Genomic DNA, 19,175 nt, shown 5'->3' with positions numbered 1-19,175 from the left:
AAAATACAAATATATTTCCATAACTTTGTAATTTACAATATTTTGATCAATGTTCAGTGGAAACTAAAATCAAATGACTACATAAATGTACTCAATAAAAACCGATAATTGTAATAAATAATATAATTTTTAAAGCAAGTCAATTGCGAATTTATAATAATTAAAAATCAATAAACATATTCTTGAATACCTTTATCAAAAGCAGAAAAGCAGATAAAGCAACGTGAAATCACATTGTAAGGTCTAAAGTCAAAATCATCTTTTGCATTCAATAAATTATTAACATTCTCTTCATGAACATTTTCTATCCATCTGGATTACCTATTGTCCTAATTTATTACATGCTATTTACTTTTTCTAGTACAACATTTAGCTATATTTTACGCCAATTTAAGTATTTCTTTCCAATAACTATCAATATTTTCAACTGCGTTTGTTGTACTTTTAACTATTTATCTTCTAGTTCAATTAAATTGCTGAATGTTCGATGCAGATAATAAGCTTTAATAATTAAATCGAAAGTTATGTTTGCTGAAAGAAATACAACTTTAACTTTGTCTAAGAGCTATTTCTTCCAAATGTTCAACTTATGGTAATCTACGCCTTGAATATCCTTTCTATATTACATGTATATGATTGAAGCATAACATTACGGAATTTGTCAGGTTAAACGAAGTGTGATTGTAACAGGAAATATTTGTACATATATTTTTAAAATAGAAAATGAATTATAAATAATTTTATTATAAGTATTTATTCAAACATACAGGAATTTAAACTCTACAAATCAATTGCTTAGCGGTGAAATCAGATTATTTTTGTAAAAATGTTCCAATATCATTTTAATCCTACGCTTATATTCATGATCCTTCTTACCAACAAAGTTAAAACAATCCAAGACGCTATCCGTGCCATCGTTCATGTCGTTCCTTTCATCGCTATCGGTGAGCTTAACTTTGATGACAATTATGGACATGATCAAACCAAATTTACTGTACTTCTTCCATTGATCTAGCAAATCCTCATAACTAATTACTTCTTCGGTTATTTTATACTGCCGCAAATACTCCATCAAGTATCTATGATACAATCTTAAGTAATACTCGTAATTCTCTAGGATTTCGTTCGTCGCTCCAGAATAAAAGATGTAACAAAGATCCTGAACCGGGGATACCTTACGAACCAGCTGGAAATCCAATAACCGCATGCTTTCCGGTACTGTATAGTCGTTATCCTTAAAGAGAAAATAACGTTAAACTTAATTATAATATTCTCTGTTGATTTTAAATGATTTTATTTTTATATGCAAATAAAGTTGAAGTGGCAATAAAACAGATAGCACATCAACAGTAACACTGCAGTTTGCTTTTCAAATCTAATCTACTTCTTTATACCTTATACTTAAAAAGCATATTATTGGACCAACAATCGCCGTGAGTTATCACACATTTTTCGTCGATTTTTAACACATCTTCATAATGTTTCCGGACGTTTCTAACGAAATTCGCGTACCAATCGTGCTTGTCTCTATCGTTGACTTCATCGAAAATATTGATTAAATCCTTGCACGATTTCTCGACGAATTCATCAAATTTGATTATGTCCACAAATACCGCATACAAATCCTTGATATCGGAAGTGAGGTTTTCAAATCCATCGTGATCTTTGTATTTCATTGCATAAGATATTCCGTGGAATTTCGCGTATTCTTTGAACAAGAATTCGATGTGCTCGCGGTTCATGGCCTTATGCCTATCCCACAGTTCGTAACCAGCAATTTTCAAGTTCTCCAAAGCAATCACCTCTTTACCTTCTTCGCTGCAGCACCAAAAGGGTTTTGGTACGCTCATGAAACTATTTTGAATGTTGTTGTCGATTTGGTACTCTATCAGTGTTGGCATTAGTTTCTCGTAGAAGAGGATTTCTTGTGCGAAGACCGCTTGGATCATACCGCTCTTACGCATCATCACTCCGCTCGGCGCTATTTTAATGAATAGATGGACCGTTTTGTTCTTTCCGGCGATTTCCAATGATTTGGTGACGGTGACATAACCATCTCCTTTTGATGATCCTTTATAGATTTGCACCTGAGGATCATAGATCTCCTCAACATCTGCCACTTCTCTCACGAGAAGATCCAAAACTTCTTGTTGCAAAGCCATCACTAAACTGATACCAGCTCCATTCTAAAAGCATTTTATCAATTTTTTTTTATGCTCTATACGCAATCCCTAAAAAAAATACTACATGATCAAATTACTCTCAATTATTTGCAATAAAGTGGGTTTATTATCGTGTAATCAAAAGGCTATCGACTACAAGGCTGTATATATTAAATAAAAAATAAAATAAAATTCATCTATTTATTACTTATCTAATGTTTGGTAATTTAACAGAAATTATGTATTGCTACATAATTGAATATTTAACATTAATTAATTTTGAGCTGAAAGTTTTTCTTTGTACAAAATAGAACTAAAAACATATTAGTTACAAATAAACAAAATTATTCAATTAAGAATTCAACATTATTTTGAGAAGGAGAAGTTGTTCTTGTAGAAATGCTCAATGATCAATTTAACCCTTCTTCTGTACTCCGCGTCGTTCTTTCCTTCGAAATCAAAGCAATCGAACATATCAGCAGAATCGTCCATGTCGGTGAAATCCTTCCTCTCCTCGCTCTCGCAGATCATGATTTTAATACCGATGATAGACATAAATAAGCCGTGTTTACTGTACTTCTTCCATTGGGCCAAGAAATCCTCGTAACTCAACGGGTCGTCAATTCCGTACTGCTGAACGTACTCGTTAAAATGTTTCACGTAAAGTTTCAAGTAATATTCGTAGTTATCTATCATCTCTTTGGACGATGCAGTGTAAAAGCAATAGGAAAGATCCTGCGCATAAGATCCTTTACGCACTATTTGAAAGTCCAAGAGACGCATCGCCTCCGGAGTAATCTTATTGAAATCCTAAACAAAGAGACAAGTAATTAATTATGTTTTTTTTTGAATGAACAAATATGTACAAACAACCATATGTGCGTTTTCAAATAGATAATGTTAATTGTAGTGTTCTTATATGTATTTAAGAAGTAGTTTTAAATTATAAATATACGCTTTAATGGTGTTTAGAAGATGTATTTGTATATAATTCTTAATTAAAATGTGCATATTAGCGAAAATACGTGACATAAAGCAACAAAATTGTGTTATTAAAAGTAAATAATTCAAAATGTATTAAAAATAATAAAAAAAAGTTTGTTTCATTAACCAAGTTTATTTGTTCAAACTGACAAATTTGTTTTTGTAAAAATGCTCTATGACTATCTTTGCTCTCCGTCTGTATTCCCTATCGTTCTTTCCCTCAAAATCGAAAAATTCAAACAATGTTTCGGAGTTTTCGCTCATATCTGACATATCTTTCCTCTCTTCACTTTCGCTGAGCATAAGCTTGATAACTAGGATAGTCATAATCATGCCGTATTTGCTAAAGGTCTTCCATTGGTTCATCAAATCTTCATATGTTAATATTTCGTCTGTTATACCATCGTACTGTTGCACGTACTGGTTTATATGTTTGTGGTACAGTTTCAAATAATATTCGTAATTTTCAATGCATTCATTTGATGCTCCGGTATAGAAGAAGTAAGATAAGTCTTGCACTAAAGATCCTTTACGAACTACTTGGAAGTCCAGCAGTCGCATTTGTTCTGGCACTGTTTTATCGTTTTCCTTGAAAGGACAAAGAAACAATATGTATTAAATAGAAATATCAAAGTACTCGATGTATATTAGTAAACTATAAGCAAAAATATGAATTAGTTAAATATTAATGCAGGAATGAATGCAACAATTGTGTCGAATGCCCAATTATTCGAAGTTCCACAAAAAAATAGTTAATGATTATTGTTTTTTTAATATTTTATTAAATAAATTTTACAAAATAAAACAAGGCATACATATTAAAAAATGTATACGTATTATATATGATATAAATTCTGGAACAATAAATATGTATCACGAGCGGTTCGTCCATTGATGCGGTGGATGCGGTTCAAGCTCAGCATCCACGTCAATCCATGAGCATGGACATGTCGCGCATACACAACCATCCCATCCCGGGTTATTGTCCCGAAAAGCGGATTACAATTGTGTTATTTCCTTAGTTTTGTTTCGTCCCTAATAAGCGGCTATCCCAAATAACCGGTGTCCCAATTAAGTATTATATAAATATTCGTACAAAAACAATATTTTCATATAGTAAATTATTATTAAAATAATTTCAAAAACTGCATTAGTTCATGATCTTTATAAGATCACATAAATAAAAGCATCAGCTAACTAATATTATAGATAAAAAAAATTCCAAAATGACTTCAAAAACATTCATTTTACAAACTTTCGAACTCAACGAGAAAGATCAATTGAACAAACACAATAAAAATTTTATAGTCACTTATTTTATTATTAACGTAATTTGTAATAATTATTTATTGCCAATTAACATATTTACATAAATTTGATTTCAGCAAAAACAGTTGCGGAAATCATACTCAATTCATGTTTCATAGTATATGAAATGATAAATTTATAATCATTTTTAGTCATCTAATGTAATAACTGCTAATAACTAATAGAATGCAGATGTTATCAATTACTTTTTATGGATACTGAGTGTCGTGAGTCAAGGTCAGTTAATTACTTTAATCCGCAAATACGTACATCGTCAACTAAGCAACTTGAAAATACAGTCGATTCCGATAATTGGGCTGGCCAAATTATCCCAATTTCCACTTCTAATTTTTATATGCTCGGTTTTGTTTCCGTTCTTCAGGATTTGTCCCTAATAAGAGTATGTCCCAATTAAGAGAAATCGACTGTATCTAAATCAATATTATGCGGTATTTTCAATATAACATAGATTTTTCGCTCAAGAATTGTTTTCTATTGTCCTTCAATAGAATACGTTAATTATGTTAAACATTTGTTACATAAGACTTGTTTACCTTATATTTGAAGAGCATGTTGTTGCACCAGCAATCCCCATGAGTGATGACGTGCTGATCATCGACTTTCAAAACGTCGCAATATTGTTGACGAGTGTTTTCCACGAAGTCGACGTACCATTCGCGGATTTCCTTCTCTTCAATAGGATCGAAAATGTCGATCAGTTTCATGGCCATCTTTTCGATGAAATCGATCATCTTAATAGTATCCATGAATTCGTAAAGTAAATCGTTCAGTTTGGCCGTCAGACTGTTGAAGAGTTTTGGATCTTTGCGCTTCATCGCGTATGAAATCCCATGGAATTTCGCGTACTCCTTGAACACGAATTCGATATGTTCGGGATTCATCACCTTCTGCCTATCCCACAATTCGTATCCGACCTTCTTCAAATTCTCCATGGCGATCGTCTCTTTACCCTCTTCCAAATTGGACCAATAGCATTTGGGGACGCTCGTGAAAGTGTCCTGTATACCATTTTCAGTTTCGAAGCGCTTCATGCTTGGCATAATCTCCTCGTAGAAAGTGATCTCCTGCTCGAAAGCGGATCGAACAACTCCGGACTCTCGTACCTTCTCCCCTTCCGGTGCCAGCTTCAAGAACAGATTTACCGTTTTGTTTGTCCCTACGATGTCCAAAGCCTTGCCGATAGCGACATAACCATCGCCCTTCTGCGATCCAACATTGATATGCACTTGCGGATCGACTATGTTCTCGCTCTTCACTATCAGCTGGACCAGAGGATCTAAATCGTTTCGTAGCGAATCCATGACTGAAGCAGCTCTTCGATCTCCGATCGCCTTTTATATTCATCAGCTGCGTGCATTATCACTTACGCACACACTTCCAAATAGTGTTACATCATTATGATTGTTATGTAAGTGCGTCCACTTTGAAGAAATTAATTACATATTCGGGATCGAGATCTGAATATTTATTTGTTACTGGCCTTCAAACAAAATTTAAAAACATAATCTGTTTTGGAATGATACACAATGAGGATGTTTCTCGTATGTTAAATTAGTACAATTTTATAGCGTGACCTTTTGCATTTATCTAATTGAAATGCATATCCCTCGCAACGCTTTGTAGGTCATGCGATTTACTGATAGATGTAGTAAAATATTTTATATAGATAAAAGTACATAAATGCTATATTTATTTATCTCAATAAGTTAAGTTATGTTCTATTTAGTTTATGCAATTTAGTGTCTGGCTGGGGATATCGCAGCCAAATAGTTCGTATTGAAGTCGACGAGTTTATTCTTCTGCCTCAATTCAGGATTCTGCTGCATGTTGTCAAACCACCTCGACAAATTGATGTACTTCTCTTTCTCCAAATAAGTTAGATTCTCCTATAAACGTAAATCATAAAATTACATTATTTTCAACTACAATACTTATACTAAACTACAGTGTAAATTTTAAGGTCCCTGGAATTAATATGAAGCCCTCAGTAAATAAAAAGTAATAAGAGAGAAATAACCATGATCAACAGCCCTTTACAATAGTTGAATTTTATTTAATTTTTGTTATTGTGTTAAGTTTTTTTTATGTTGCAATTTATTATTGCAATAAATATTATTATTATCATTAAAAATAAATATATTCTATAAAATCTTAAAATTCTCATAGAAAAAAGTGTGGGTAAAATCTGATTTAAGGGGCCATAACTGTCTGGGACCTGGGCAATCACCCAGTCAACTGACCTAAGAAATGCTACTGCTAATCTAATTGTAATGATTAGGCACACATGCAATATTTGTTTGTATACTTAAAGTAAAATTTATCAGTGTTTTATTTCTCTATATTTGGATTTTTCCAAATTGCACATTGTACACTTTAAATATCAAACAAATAAAGATACTGCAGGATACACAATATAATTAACTCACCATGACATTGTATAAAATGTAATATAAAAGAACATCAGCAATAGTTAAAGTCTGAGCCACAAAATAAGTCCTTGTTGTCAAGAATTCATTAATTTCCTTAAAACAGATACAATTAACTTCACCATCTTAACAGTTACTAAATTACTTACAGACAGGTAATGCAATGGGCTCTGTGATACATAAATAAGACTGTACTCGAGCCATTGATAAAGCTCAGCTTTCTCCTCAGAAGTTTCACCAGCAAGATTCTTGGTAGAATGGGGAAGGTAGCTGTAGAGGATGTTCAGGAAACCCCGGTGCGTCTTACCTTCATGGCTATGCATAGGTACCTAAACATTTAACGTTATTTATAATTTATATGGACCAGCTGTTATAAATACATTACGTTATTGATTCCCAACGTCAGCTTTCCTGGAGGCACCTTCATGAAAGTAGCTACCTGGTTCAGGTGGGATAAATAATTAGAACTCATTCTGAGTTAATCGGAGCTAATAATAATTGAAACTTATATTTTTTTATCGATTTCGTTGGTTAAATTTAGGTTATGTTTGAATTCACCGTGGAATGCATGTGTCAGATAGAATAAATATAACTTATTTGAACTACAGATGTCTCTTTTAAATTCTATATTTAACAAAATTGGTTTGTTACTCAGCTAAAAAAATCTATTTTATTTCACTTCGTAATCCATATCCATATTTTATTATAGATTCCAATTAGATTAGGGCGGCTTATAGCGTAAGATCGGCTTTATCAGAAAATTCAATACGAGAGTTCGAAACTCAGACCAAATTAATTAAAATCTATTGCATCGTGCAAGTCGATGATATATTGTTATACATGTTATCCAAGTAACTGTTGAAACATTGATTAATGATTTTAGTCTAAATCATTAGATATAGCTAACTATTTATAACAATACTATATTCTACAAGATGATTAGAAGTTGTGCAAAATTAAACTTAATTTCGTTTTATTACCACATTATTATTATTATTATAATAAGAACACCATAGAAACACAATATGTAACAGGCAATCAGAGAAAAAGAACAATTATTGATGACATCCAGTGATTTTAGGCTTAGGTTTTGCTTCATTCCTGAACAACTTTTACATATCGTGCAGCAATAGGTACTGATGTTGTGTGGTCCCGCTGCGGGCGCAACAAATCAATGAATTAATTCTACAATCACTCGCAACGAAGACCATTCCTTATTTTTTAAATGTATTTAAAGAGCGGAAGCACCGGAGATGATTTCAATCAATTCTCTGGTGATTACAGCTTGACGGGTACGATTGAATGTGAGAGTGAGTTTGCCGATCATTTCTTCGGCGTTCTTGCTAGCGTTGTCCATGGCAGTCATACGAGAGGATTGTTCGCTGCAAGCACCTTCCTTCATGGCGTAGAACAGCAACGAAGCCAAAGAGAACTCCAAGTAGCTCTGGATGACATCAGCGTCCAAAGAATCGTACACAGACAATTTTGGCGCAGCCTGAAAAAAGCAACAAAGTTTATTATATAATTATCACCAATTAATGTTTTCATATATACCTGAACTGATTCAAGACTGAACAGTGGCATTTCTTGGGTGGAATAAGACACTACAGACTTGAAGCGATTGTAGACGATCTTGCCGCTGGTAAATTCGTAGCCACAGTTGAGGATGGCAGCGGTCAACTTGGAAGCGTCATTGAAAGTAGGTGGCAAACGACCCACTTCATTAGCTACCAGGATGATGTTCTTGCTGTAAAGACGTTGCAAGATGGCACGAGACTTGTCGCCAACACAGACAACTTTGATGTTATCTGCATCATTGCTCAATTCACCACGAATTTGACGGACAATGCTGGTGTGCACAGCACCACACAGACCTAATTAGAAAGCATTAAAAAAAAAGTTGCTACAAAATCACATGTATTCACTTACCTCTGTCAGAGGTGACAGCAATGATGAGCTTCTTTGGCTTCTCAACTGGTGATTCAATTTCAGCCTTCTCATAGAAGAGCTTGGATCCCTCACCAATGGGCCTGGCCTGTTTCAAGTCACGTTCAGCGCGAGTGTATTTGGCAGCTGACACCATCTTCATGGATTGGGTGATCTTCTGGATATTCTTGACAGACTTCAATCGCATGGAGATGTGCTTCAGGGTGGCCATTCCACGCTGTTGTTGGGATTGTTGCAAATTTTGAGCCACCAATGGGGCCATAGCTCCGAATCTTCCAATCATCTTTGTAGATCTTTGAACTGAAAAAAAAAAAGTTATGTATTACCCTTGCTGTAGACAGTTGGGTATTATGTAATAGAATTTTCTCTGGATTTTCGACAATTATCTCAACACAAAGTTAAAACAAAACCGGCTCATTATAATATAATAGATAATTAACAATTCTACGGGTTTATCTATAAGAAATTGTTAAAATCTAATAGGAAATTTAGAGAAAAAAATAAATTATGTCACTTCACTAACCTTCCCACTGCCGATGATCAAAAGAGCAGTGTCGAACTAGCACTGTTGCCAGATTTAAACTCGATTCCGTGAAGTTGGTTTCCAAACCTTAATAAGGTATGCAACTAAACTACAATATAATATTATATATTGCATATAATCGGATTATTTTGACAATTCTACAAATGTAAATAGTGAGTTGGAGTTGGTTGGTTTAGTAAATAGCTTGAAATAGTAAAAAAACTATTTTAGAAAATCAAAATGAGTACTAAGAATCAAGAATGGTTAGTATTAATTTAATTTAGTTGATTAATTTATTTATGTAATAAATTCTTAGGATAACTGCAATAAAATCACATATTACAAGTATCAAAAGAAGTGTAAAATGTGAAACTGATAATCATCCATTAAAGCAAATTATTGTGAGTATGTTATGAGATGTTTTTACAATATTATATAACTATTATCCCTAGGTGAGAGAAAGAATTACAAAGAAGAATTCTGTATCATCTCGCTCAACACCATCTTCAACACCTTCATCTTTAATTGACATACACACTGCTCTGGAAGGCTATGATCCTTTAACAAAATTTGCTTTAGAAGAAATAGACCCACTTTCAAAAATTGCCATGCAAAATGATTTAACAACTAAATCTGGTAACATTTATAAAGGTCAAAATGACACCAACAATGTTCAAACATGGGATGCAAGGAAACACCACATACTCAACCAGTTCACAACCTCTGAAAAAATTTCCATCATTTCAAGTTACTTAAATGATGATGAACAAGGTATATGAGTATTTTGGGATTGCTTGATTAAAATGTCAAAGTAGAGTTTTCAGTGATTGTCAAAGCCCAATCAGGATCAATTGATAAGGTGCAACATAGATTGGAACAACTGGACCAATTTGAGGAAGGATCACAAAAGAAATTCAACTTATCACAGGTGGAGTATGTGAGGAGAATTGATCAGTTGAACAAAGAATTGGTAATGGCTTGGAACTCAGAACAGAGAGTTAAAGCTCTAAAAATTTCTATTCAATGTGCAAAAATGTTATCGGACACTGACGTACTGCAATTCTACCCAAGCAAATTCGTTCTTATAACTGATATTTTGGATATCTTCGGTAAATTGGTTTTTGAACGTTTGCGAAATAAATCCAACTATATTAAGTATGTTTCCATTTAAGCTTTTTTTATAATGTGTTTACAAACAATTTTTACTTACTTTTTAGACCAGGTTGTAAAGAACCAACAGCATTACCGGTTGATTTCAGTTCTGATATGGTTCCGGAATGTGCCAAAGAAACGTGCCGAAATTGGTTCTATAAAATTGCTTCAATCAGAGAGTTGGTTCCTAGAATTTTTGTGGAAATGGCTATTTTGAAATCATACAGCTTCCTAACCTCTAGGTAATTAAAAGTGTATACACTTTTAATAGATTTTTGTTAAATTGATTTATTTTGTAGCGAATATTCTGCGGCGTTGATGAGATTAACGCACATGATTAGAGGTATAGGAAACCCTTTGGTTTCAATCTACGCCAGATGCTATTTGTGTCGTGTCGGTGTAACTGTTACTACACCAGGAAAGAATAATAAATTCCTATTGGAGAACTTTAACGACTTCCTCGACCTATACAAACACGTACGAAAGTATATTTTTTTAAGAATAGAGCAGTTAATAAAGTTTTCGTATTTATAGCTCTTCACTCGTCAAATCCACATCGAATTGACCAAGCAAAAGATGGAATATTCATCTTATCTGACTCTCTACAGTCCTGCTTTGGACTATATGTTGCAATTGATCGTGGCCGATGCTTCAGACGCAATCCTTATGCAGATTTTAGCTAGATGCGAACAGCAAAATAATAAGTGAGTTATAATTGAGAGAGAAAATTCATTTCATATAGTAATCAAATCATAAACGTATATACTGAATTTTTGTTTTAGATTTTTATTGTTGAATACTATAATGGCAGGTTTCAAACCCTCTTATATTTCGATGAGAGCTTTACAATTCATCGAAGTTATAACTCAGAAGAGTAACGGTGAAGAATTCCCTGGGTACGTATTGCTTCGCACTTTGGGGGCGTGCGTCACAACGTGCCCGCCCTCTGTCATTGATAGAAAGCAGATTTTGAACATCGCCTGGTACCACATCTCCAAAATAAAAAATCCTGAGCATTACATCAAATGCGCTGACGTTTGGGTTCTTTTTGCCGTTCAACATTTTATGGTAAATCAATTAACAATGTAAATAATATGAAGTTACCACAACCTATTTTAGAACTACGAAGGGGAATTCAATAATATCTTAGGCGACATAATTAAGCACATGTCAATGGAAGGAGTGCGCGAAAATTTCTACCCTGAACTGAAGTCCATCATTGAGAAAATCGTCGAAAGTACCCAAGACATCGAAGCGTTCCTTATAATGGTAAATTTGTTGATCACTTTTTCTATGTTAATATCAATTATAATTTTTGCAGGACAACTTTCTGCCGTTTATTGATTTGTTTCAACAAGAGAAATACCGTTCGGATGTATGCAAAATAATTCTGTCGGAATATAACAACGATTCAATAACCAGTGATTCAATCATTATCAATACAATTATGTTCTTGTGTGGAGTTCTTCATGACTCCATTAACTCGATGTCCATTGATGATGATATTAGGCAAATTAGCGAAATCATCTGTGGCATCATTCGGAAAGTTGACTACGGCCAAAATTTCGAGGAACAACTGGCATTTTACGTGGAAGCTAGAGGATTATTCTACAATTTAAGCCCGGTTTTGGTTCAGTTAGTCCATGTAAAATGAAGAAAGGGTTTTTTTCACTATATAATTTAATTTTATCTTTTTTTAGTGCGTTAACCATTTGTCAGTTAAAGTCAGAACGATAGTGAAAGGACATCACACAAGAAAAACTGGATCTTTTGTAAAAGCTTGTGCAGCTTACAGTTTCATAACAATTCCTTCAATTCCATCTACTAGGACTAGACTCGAAATGTACTTGATGTCCGGTCGAGTGGCGCTTTTTAGTAATTGCTTAGGGCAAGGTAATTATCAAAAAAGATATCTTCAATATATAAAAATTATAATATATATTTTTTTATTTTAGCTGATGTGAGTTTCAAAACTGCAATTTCTATAATACCCGAGCTGCTTGAAATCGAAGAAGGTGTTACACCCAACGAGCAATTTTTGATTTCTTATTTGAAGCAGTTCTTATCGACTTTGCTCGTGGTCCCAGATAGTCCAGAAAAGGGAGTTTTACATTTGACACGAGTGCTTTTAAATGCTATTAAAAGATATAGATGGGAGCACAAGAATAATTTGTTCGAAATGTACTTGAGTGTGCTTGACATGCTTTCGACTATGGTCCAAGAAACGTACCCATATTACGTTGATAAAGGTAGTAACATCAATGAATTAGATTACATCTAAATTTAATATCGATTTTTTTTTTCAGTGGAATCGAATGATACATTTTACGGTTCCGAGCCGAAGTTTATAATGGAGGTTAACAAAGTTAACTCCATTATTTTGCAAGAGCTTTTGGGTATTTTGGAGGAACTGGAAAGTGGCCACATGCAGGCAACGTTATCTTTAAAGTTGGTCATGTCTCTAGTGAACAGAAGCGATATGTTCAAAAACGATGCTCTGTCAATTCTGGCTGTGAACTTGTGGAAAGTCTCTTCTCGACAGAACGTTATTAACATAAATCATTTAGTAAGAGTAATTCGTGTTTCATACTTGTTTGTGTAACATTTGTTCTTTTTCAGGTATCGCTTAAGGATTATTTATTAAGGAAGAATATTGTCAAAAACGATAATGCTTTCATCAAATACCTCTCCGCATTCCCTGGACATTAAAATGTCGCTTTATTATTTTTTTCATTTACCGAATCTAATCAAACTAAGACTACTTCGTATATAACCAATATATTTTTTCAGAAGAGATTCCATACAATTATATAAAATAAATAATTTTTAAAAGTATACAACATAATAATTCGATTGACTAGTTCCAAGAACACCATTTACTAATGATCTAATCGCACTTTCAACAACAAGATGTTTATCGCATCGTGCAAATGTTACATAATCATCCCTTGAATCTAATCCAAATCCACGTTATCCAAAGCGTCCTTATAACTGGTAGTCGTTGCTGGTTTCTTGGTGGTAACATCGGTAGGAGTCTTCCTGTTATCGTACAGTTTGGCAAGATTAACGACAGAGTCTTCAGGAAGCACTTGTTTGGCATCGACTTCTCCAATACCCAACTCGATTCTAGTGGGTTCCTCGTCTTCGTAAGTAATGGGTTGTTTCTTGGATCCCATGTTTTGGCTCCACTGTTGCAAAAAAGACCCTCCATCGGTATTGGAGATCTAAAAACGAATTTATACAAAAACTATTTTATTAAAAAAAAAAAAGGAATTACGTGATCTTTTTCGCGTTGTCTTTGCGCGTAAAGATTGCTGACTATATTGTTGGCAACGTTTCGTTTTCTGTTGCCTCCGTCGTCTTGATTTCCTAACTTCTGGGTGTTCTTCTGAGGTCCGAGTTCTACGAGAACTTGGAAATCAGCGCGATCTCCCAACCGGAAACCCCATCCAAGTCTTGAATCGGTTCCTAAAAATTCAAAGATTTGATGACTGCAAATTGAATTTCGGTTCGCTGAGGAAGTCACCTTTCATTATGGTTGGGATGTTCGAGTAGATCAAAGATAGAAGCGACGGGACTTCATCTGGTACAATAAACGGCGATACTACTGAAAAAGAAAATAAAGTAATTTTTATGTGTGTAATATTTCAGTAACGAATTACACAATGAAAACATTACACAAGACAGTAGAAACTCCTGATTGAATAATCAAATTTCATTCTACTGCTTTCAAATTCAAATAAATAAATATTTTAAATTAACTTTGGTGACTACGAAACTCGGTAAAATTTTAGTAATTTAACAATCTTATGAGAACTACTATGAAAATTATCAATTTGTAACAGTGTAAATATTGTAATACAACATTACATTATATTTATGAAAGGTGAACTATTTCTTCCAAGGACTTGAATTACGCAATGTTTCGTGTGAATGTGTGCGTCCTTTGCGTTCGCCATTTACCATTAAGTTTACCATTTCAGAAACCCAAAGACAATATGCAAAATATTACTTCTAACTGAACGCTTTGTCTTATGCCCACTTCGTTCGTATAATCTATGTAGGGCGTCGCACTCAAGAATAGCACGTAAGGATTGTTTAACAAAAAAAGAGTCTATTGTGTTTTGAAGAGCGCTTACAGCGATTTTTCACGACCTATTCCAAGGTAATACATCAAACAAAGTCTATGCGTGCTCCGCGATACACATCCACTTCCGATTTTAGTTCAATCCTTTCGACTCAAGTAAGACTATTTTAGTAACTTTTTTAATTCTGTAGCATTAAAAAATGTAATTATCACTAAAATAATTTCAAAGTAATTCGTTTCGAATTGATTTTACAATTTAGCGAAATATGTGAATCGGAAACCGATGATTTGTAATGGTCTTGGAAAGACCTATTGCTGTGTGACCGGAGCGCTATTGTAATGTACTTTCTATTTTCGGTGATCCAAACTGTTTAAACACTACGTAAGTACGCCTTAAATGCCTACGAATCTATAATTATCGGGAAAGTCGTTGATTCTTCAAATATAGAAAATTGCTGTAATTTCTGTTCCAAAAAAAATATGTTTTTAAAAAGCGAATGTTTTATTTTTGTATATTTGATGCGGAAATTAAAACAATGTGAAAGTGAATAAATATAATAGTAACAAGAAGAATTTTAACATCCGCATTCGTCAGAGTATTCTTAATATTTTAAAATATTCGTTATGTTTGGTGTTTGAACGTGCGGTTTGACATGTGTGTTATGGATTTGAATCATGCTGATGAAAACGTGCGGAAAATAGGAACATCGGAAAGAAATATCGTTATTTCATGTACAAAAAAGCACAATAGAAATTTTGGTGCTAGATGTTGCATAATTCATGAATCCTAGATTCTCAGATATTTTATCTCTTTAATAGAAACTAAAAATTTATAAAATATTGATTAAAACAAATGACAATCCGATTTCCTGTACTACAAGATCTCATTTCAACAAATTTAAAAATCTTCATCTTTCAGTGCAAATTAAAATTAAATCTTAAAATGTTGCGTAAACACAGCATGTTGCACACACATTTGAACTTGATACATAAGAAAAAGTCAAGAGCAATTTCGAAATGTTCTCCAAAAAAATCATTAAAAATAACCTTCATTAAATTGATATTTTATTGTTAATTAATCATATTTTAACATAAATATATCTAAAAAAAATCAATGCTGTATTTATAAATAAAGAACATTAAAGCACGGTTAATTGAAAAACACGGTTAATACATTACTTTTATTTGCTAACTTAACACATTAATACAAAAACACATTTTTAATCATTTTAAAAGGTATTCTGTATTAACCCGAACAAACGACGTCTCTCTTTAATTACAAAATGAAAATATTGTTAACGAAACACTAGAATCGATGAAAGACATGAGAACCTTCAAAATGGAAACTGTATATGATACTTTCAAAATAAGAAACAGCAGATGCAAAGATATTCTTTCTACTTGACAAGAGATTTAACTTTAAAATGTTATTGCATCATATTATTCTTATTTTATATTATTCATAATTAAAAACTTTCATTTATAAAACGTTTAAATTAAATAAATTTGTAAATAATAATAGTTTGATATTCAATACCTTAATTTATGAATAATATTCAACTGAGAATTATAATATGGAATAATTGAGTATTTAATGAAATATGATATTATTAAATTACTTTGAAGAAAACATTCATATTGAAAAATGACCTTCGAAATATTTCAACACTGCTCCAATTCGTCACAGTTGAACTAAATCGTTAATGATTAAATATTTCTAATTAAAAATGAATATGTTTATTTCTTTCTATTTAGATGAAGATTCTGAATATTTTAGAAATATAGTAATATTCATCAATTACGTTTTATTGTTTACATTTATTAATTACCATTGATTACAAAAAAAATAATGGTTCATTCTACAAAGAGGCGATCGACCGAAATCTTTCTATTATTTATATATTTTTTAATTTATACATCTTTTATCAATAAATAAGACAAAAGAAAATGAACATAAATATTATTTAAGGATATTTTATGATTATTACCTGGATTGGCCAATAGTTTTCAAGGTGGAAATAATGTTAATAGCACATTTCTAAATATGCAATTAAAATGTATGAGAAAAAAAAGTTATTTAAATATTAGAATCACCTTGTAATAATTGCCAAAAAGAATCTTTTCCAGAAACATGACGACATATACAAACAATATTTAACAGAAAATCAAATAAAGTATTCCAAATAAATTTGTAGATTATATATTTATTAACTGTTTCTTACCTTTCGAAGTGAAAATTGTGTATACAAATATTACGGTCAACAATTTGAACATTTCGCCTCAAATAATTTCACTTTCTGGGATGCAAACAAGAAATCCTAATCTTCGTAAACTTTTTTTTTAACTTGAGTTTGCTGCCGTTCGTTGTGTATAAACACGCAAACTTTTATCATTGAATTCTGCGTTAAATGCAGCGAAGACGCGAAATTCACGCGCGATACTACCTCCAATTTTAGGTCAGGCTTGTGGTAATACCGAGGAGGCCGACGGTGTTGGCCGTCGTTAAGAAATAACTTTCACTTGCTCCATGGGTCTTCCATTTCCAGCTAATATCATTACTTTTGAGCCGAGCTGCGAACGATTTCTAATGCGACGCTTATGCATTCAATCGAGGAGCACCGAGTAGCACGGATACGGAAAAGGACCTTATACATTGTGGCATGTGGAAAGGAAGGATGGAAAGAGACGTCGAAATAGCGCGAAATTACGATGATTCGTCTCGTCTTAAAGGCCAGAAAAATAAAAAGAAGTGGATCGTTGCGATGGAAAGTATCCGTTTTAATTGCGTTTCGGAGAAAATGCAGCAGCGGATATACTTTACTTACTTACGGTTTAAAATCTCTAATATTTAAATAATTTAAAGTTTAAAATAATTCATTATATTTATTCAATTTACATATCACTTGATTGTCTTAAAAACTTATTTTAAAATTGTTTATGGTTATTTTGTAATCTTTGTAAGGTTTTCATATGTTCAATATACGTTCAAAATGTAAAGCAATTAGCACCATAAATATTTAATTTAGAATTTAAAAAAATCTATAAATGCGTATATTTAAATCAATGGTTCTCAAGCTTATTTGGCCTACCGCCCCCTTTCCAGAAAAAATATTAATCAGCGCCACCTGGAAATTATTTTTTTTAATTTTAATAGCAATAACTGTTTATCGCCCCAAATGCATCTGTGGCCATCACTGCTCCCTGAATCGCTGCAGCGCCCACTTTGGGAATCACTGATTTGAATAATATTTATTTTGACTTGTTTAACTTTAAATAAACTATAACCCTTATTTCAAAATTATTTTTTAATTAGAACAAGCTAATCTTCAATATTTTATAATTATTTTGTAATTGCATCATATTGTATAACAATATAAATAAGATTTTTTTAAATCATATTGACATTTATAAATTAATTTGTTTTACTCATTAAATTTACATATTATTTACTATCAATTGTTTTTTTTTTCAAAATTGAAATATTGATATTATTTAAAAATTATTTTGCCTTTATAAATTATTTTACAATTATTAGTATATTTGTATCTGTTTACTTATTTCGAACGACTTTAGAAAATTGAAATGAAATTTAAAATGTATTTTCCAACATATACAATGAATTTATGTTGAAATCATTTATTTTATTAATTAATTCATTATTATAGTTCAAATGTAGTTTTCTACTCTATAAGAAATAAGCACTCTGTAAACCAGTGATTCCGAAAGTGGTCTATATCGACCCCCAAGGGTCTATGACAACCTGCAAGGGGTCTACGTCAGCGAAAAAAAGTTTGGGGGTCCATGATAATGGATCTCAACATACACAGATAGTACCTATTTACTTACATTATACTGTCTTATAATATAAAAACATATACATTATTTATAAAAGTACCTATGAAGTAAAAAAAAAATTATATATGTTTATAAAATTGTGTAAGTTGTAGGATGTAGGCATTTGCTTTGTGGTCGCAATACATTATGAACTTATAAAAATCTGCACATAATGATATTCCAGTATCATCTTGTCACAAGCATACGCGCAGTCTCAGAGCAAAGTTCTTAATAATTATAAAGATGTCCCAATATAAATAACAAATTTACAAAAAATCAATATCAGGTAAGTAGGGGGTCTACGACACAAAAAAGTTTGGGAACCTCTGCTGTAAACCATTTTCGTTTACCAATGTTTTAAGGGAGATGGATCAATTGAATTTTTATTCATATAAATTCTCTCCACTTTGTAGTAATCTTCAAATCATTCGTTTTCTTCGTGAGATATAATTTGTTGTTATGGTCAATACAAAGGGTTAGGTTCATAATAATCTTTATTTCAGTAATAAAAAAAACAAAATAAAATATTTTCATACAATAATAATGAAACAAAAAGGTATATAATTATAAAATATATAAAATGTTATATCATTATAATGTTACTTATTTTATTAACCAAACCGTGTTAGTTGGAGCCCCAAAATTAGAATTAATTTTTTTTTTGTTGATGTCACTTTTCACTCTCACAATTTATATATATTTATTTTTTCCTGGAATGTTAACTAAACACC

At 32.3% G+C, this 19,175-nt stretch overlaps 5 protein-coding genes across 7 annotated transcripts; 1 reads left to right on the top strand and 4 right to left on the bottom strand.

Annotated features, from left to right (window-relative positions):
• Window positions 1-787: 787 nt before the first annotated feature.
• LOC108559189 lies at window positions 788-5,859 on the bottom strand. The gene is made up of 5 exons (XM_017916366.1): window positions 5,009-5,859; window positions 3,288-3,734; window positions 2,583-2,972; window positions 1,395-2,186; window positions 788-1,234 (listed from the first exon to the last, which is right to left on the bottom strand). The coding sequence occupies exons 1-5, from the start codon at window positions 5,774-5,776 to the stop codon at window positions 788-790; spliced, it is 2,844 nt and encodes a 947-aa protein (XP_017771855.1). The 5' UTR covers window positions 5,777-5,859.
• A 59-nt stretch (window positions 5,860-5,918) lies between these two features.
• LOC108559206 (eukaryotic translation elongation factor 1 epsilon-1) lies at window positions 5,919-7,498 on the bottom strand. Its single transcript, XM_017916393.1, has 4 exons — window positions 7,287-7,498; window positions 7,051-7,230; window positions 6,902-6,997; window positions 5,919-6,361 (listed from the first exon to the last, which is right to left on the bottom strand). The coding sequence occupies exons 1-4, from the start codon at window positions 7,371-7,373 to the stop codon at window positions 6,212-6,214; spliced, it is 513 nt and encodes a 170-aa protein (XP_017771882.1). The 5' UTR covers window positions 7,374-7,498; the 3' UTR covers window positions 5,919-6,211.
• A 359-nt stretch (window positions 7,499-7,857) lies between these two features.
• Window positions 7,858-9,469, bottom strand: LOC108559204 (ATP synthase subunit gamma, mitochondrial). The gene is made up of 4 exons (XM_017916390.1): window positions 9,372-9,469; window positions 8,831-9,148; window positions 8,456-8,775; window positions 7,858-8,396 (listed from the first exon to the last, which is right to left on the bottom strand). Exons 2-4 carry the CDS (start codon window positions 9,129-9,131, stop codon window positions 8,133-8,135), a joined length of 885 nt encoding a protein of 294 aa, XP_017771879.1. The 5' UTR covers window positions 9,132-9,148; window positions 9,372-9,469; the 3' UTR covers window positions 7,858-8,132.
• Window positions 9,470-9,543: 74 nt separating this feature from the next.
• On the top strand, window positions 9,544-13,319 carry LOC108559203 (UPF0505 protein C16orf62). Of its 2 annotated transcripts, none has more exons than XM_017916388.1 (14): window positions 9,544-9,634; window positions 9,688-9,772; window positions 9,824-10,142; window positions 10,196-10,526; window positions 10,589-10,765; window positions 10,823-11,000; window positions 11,058-11,227; window positions 11,306-11,591; window positions 11,643-11,792; window positions 11,845-12,168; window positions 12,224-12,416; window positions 12,479-12,772; window positions 12,830-13,089; window positions 13,143-13,319. In XM_017916388.1, exons 1-14 carry the CDS (start codon window positions 9,612-9,614, stop codon window positions 13,230-13,232), a joined length of 2,880 nt encoding a protein of 959 aa, XP_017771877.1. In that variant the 5' UTR covers window positions 9,544-9,611; the 3' UTR covers window positions 13,233-13,319. The 2 variants fall into 2 exon arrangements, with proteins under 2 accessions (XP_017771877.1, XP_017771876.1); XM_017916387.1 differs by having other exon boundaries at window positions 10,187-10,526.
• Window positions 13,320-13,385: 66 nt separating this feature from the next.
• Window positions 13,386-17,419, bottom strand: LOC108559205. Of its 2 annotated transcripts, none has more exons than XM_017916392.1 (4): window positions 16,833-17,419; window positions 14,050-14,127; window positions 13,801-13,991; window positions 13,386-13,747 (listed from the first exon to the last, which is right to left on the bottom strand). In XM_017916392.1, exons 1-4 carry the CDS (start codon window positions 16,882-16,884, stop codon window positions 13,478-13,480), a joined length of 591 nt encoding a protein of 196 aa, XP_017771881.1. In that variant the 5' UTR covers window positions 16,885-17,419; the 3' UTR covers window positions 13,386-13,477. The 2 variants fall into 2 exon arrangements, with proteins under 2 accessions (XP_017771881.1, XP_017771880.1); XM_017916391.1 differs by having other exon boundaries at window positions 14,050-14,130; window positions 16,833-17,417.
• Between the last annotated feature and the right edge of the window lie 1,756 nt (window positions 17,420-19,175).

Source organism: Nicrophorus vespilloides, unplaced genomic scaffold (genome assembly GCF_001412225.1).
Source record: "Nicrophorus vespilloides isolate i.1.1-1 unplaced genomic scaffold, Nicve_v1.0, whole genome shotgun sequence".
NCBI classification, from domain to species: domain Eukaryota; kingdom Metazoa; phylum Arthropoda; class Insecta; order Coleoptera; family Silphidae; genus Nicrophorus; species Nicrophorus vespilloides.
Note: the sequence above shows the minus strand (reverse complement) of the source record. Positions and strands in the feature narration are given on the sequence as shown.

What these genes read in the sequence shown, in the direction of transcription:
- LOC108559204 (XM_017916390.1), bottom strand. Translation starts at nt 9,131, where the DNA reads ATGATTGGAAGATTCGGAGCTATGGCCCCATTGGTGGCTCAAAATTTG. An exon ending in TGCTGTCACCTCTGACAGAG is followed by an intron (nt 8,776 to 8,830) that starts GTAAGTGAATAC and finishes CTTTCTAATTAG; the next exon opens with GTCTGTGTGGTGCTGTGCAC. An exon ending in TCAGTCTTGAATCAGTTCAG is followed by an intron (nt 8,397 to 8,455) that starts GTATATATGAAA and finishes TGCTTTTTTCAG; the next exon opens with GCTGCGCCAAAATTGTCTGT.
- LOC108559206 (XM_017916393.1), bottom strand. Translation starts at nt 7,373, where the DNA reads ATGAGTTCTAATTATTTATCCCACCTGAACCAGGTAGCTACTTTCATG. An exon ending in TGACGTTGGGAATCAATAAC is followed by an intron (nt 7,231 to 7,286) that starts GTAATGTATTTA and finishes TTAAATGTTTAG; the next exon opens with GTACCTATGCATAGCCATGA. An exon ending in ACATTTTATACAATGTCATG is followed by an intron (nt 6,362 to 6,901) that starts GTGAGTTAATTA and finishes TTACGTTTATAG; the next exon opens with GAGAATCTAACTTATTTGGA.
- LOC108559203 (XM_017916387.1), top strand. Translation starts at nt 9,612, where the DNA reads ATGAGTACTAAGAATCAAGAATG. An exon ending in TCCTCGACCTATACAAACAC is followed by an intron (nt 11,001 to 11,057) that starts GTACGAAAGTAT and finishes TCGTATTTATAG; the next exon opens with CTCTTCACTCGTCAAATCCA. An exon ending in TCGAAGCGTTCCTTATAATG is followed by an intron (nt 11,793 to 11,844) that starts GTAAATTTGTTG and finishes TAATTTTTGCAG; the next exon opens with GACAACTTTCTGCCGTTTAT.
- LOC108559205 (XM_017916391.1), bottom strand. Translation starts at nt 16,884, where the DNA reads ATGTTCAAATTGTTGACCGTAATATTTGTATACACAATTTTCACTTCG. An exon ending in CATCCCAACCATAATGAAAG is followed by an intron (nt 13,992 to 14,049) that starts GTGACTTCCTCA and finishes TTGAATTTTTAG; the next exon opens with GAACCGATTCAAGACTTGGA. An exon ending in GACAACGCGAAAAAGATCAC is followed by an intron (nt 13,748 to 13,800) that starts GTAATTCCTTTT and finishes ATTCGTTTTTAG; the next exon opens with ATCTCCAATACCGATGGAGG.
- LOC108559189 (XM_017916366.1), bottom strand. Translation starts at nt 5,776, where the DNA reads ATGGATTCGCTACGAAACGATTTAGATCCTCTGGTCCAGCTGATAGTG. An exon ending in AAAACAAATTTGTCAGTTTG is followed by an intron (nt 2,973 to 3,287) that starts AACAAATAAACT and finishes CTCTTTGTTTAG; the next exon opens with GATTTCAATAAGATTACTCC. An exon ending in ATATGCTTTTTAAGTATAAG is followed by an intron (nt 1,235 to 1,394) that starts GTATAAAGAAGT and finishes TTTCTCTTTAAG; the next exon opens with GATAACGACTATACAGTACC.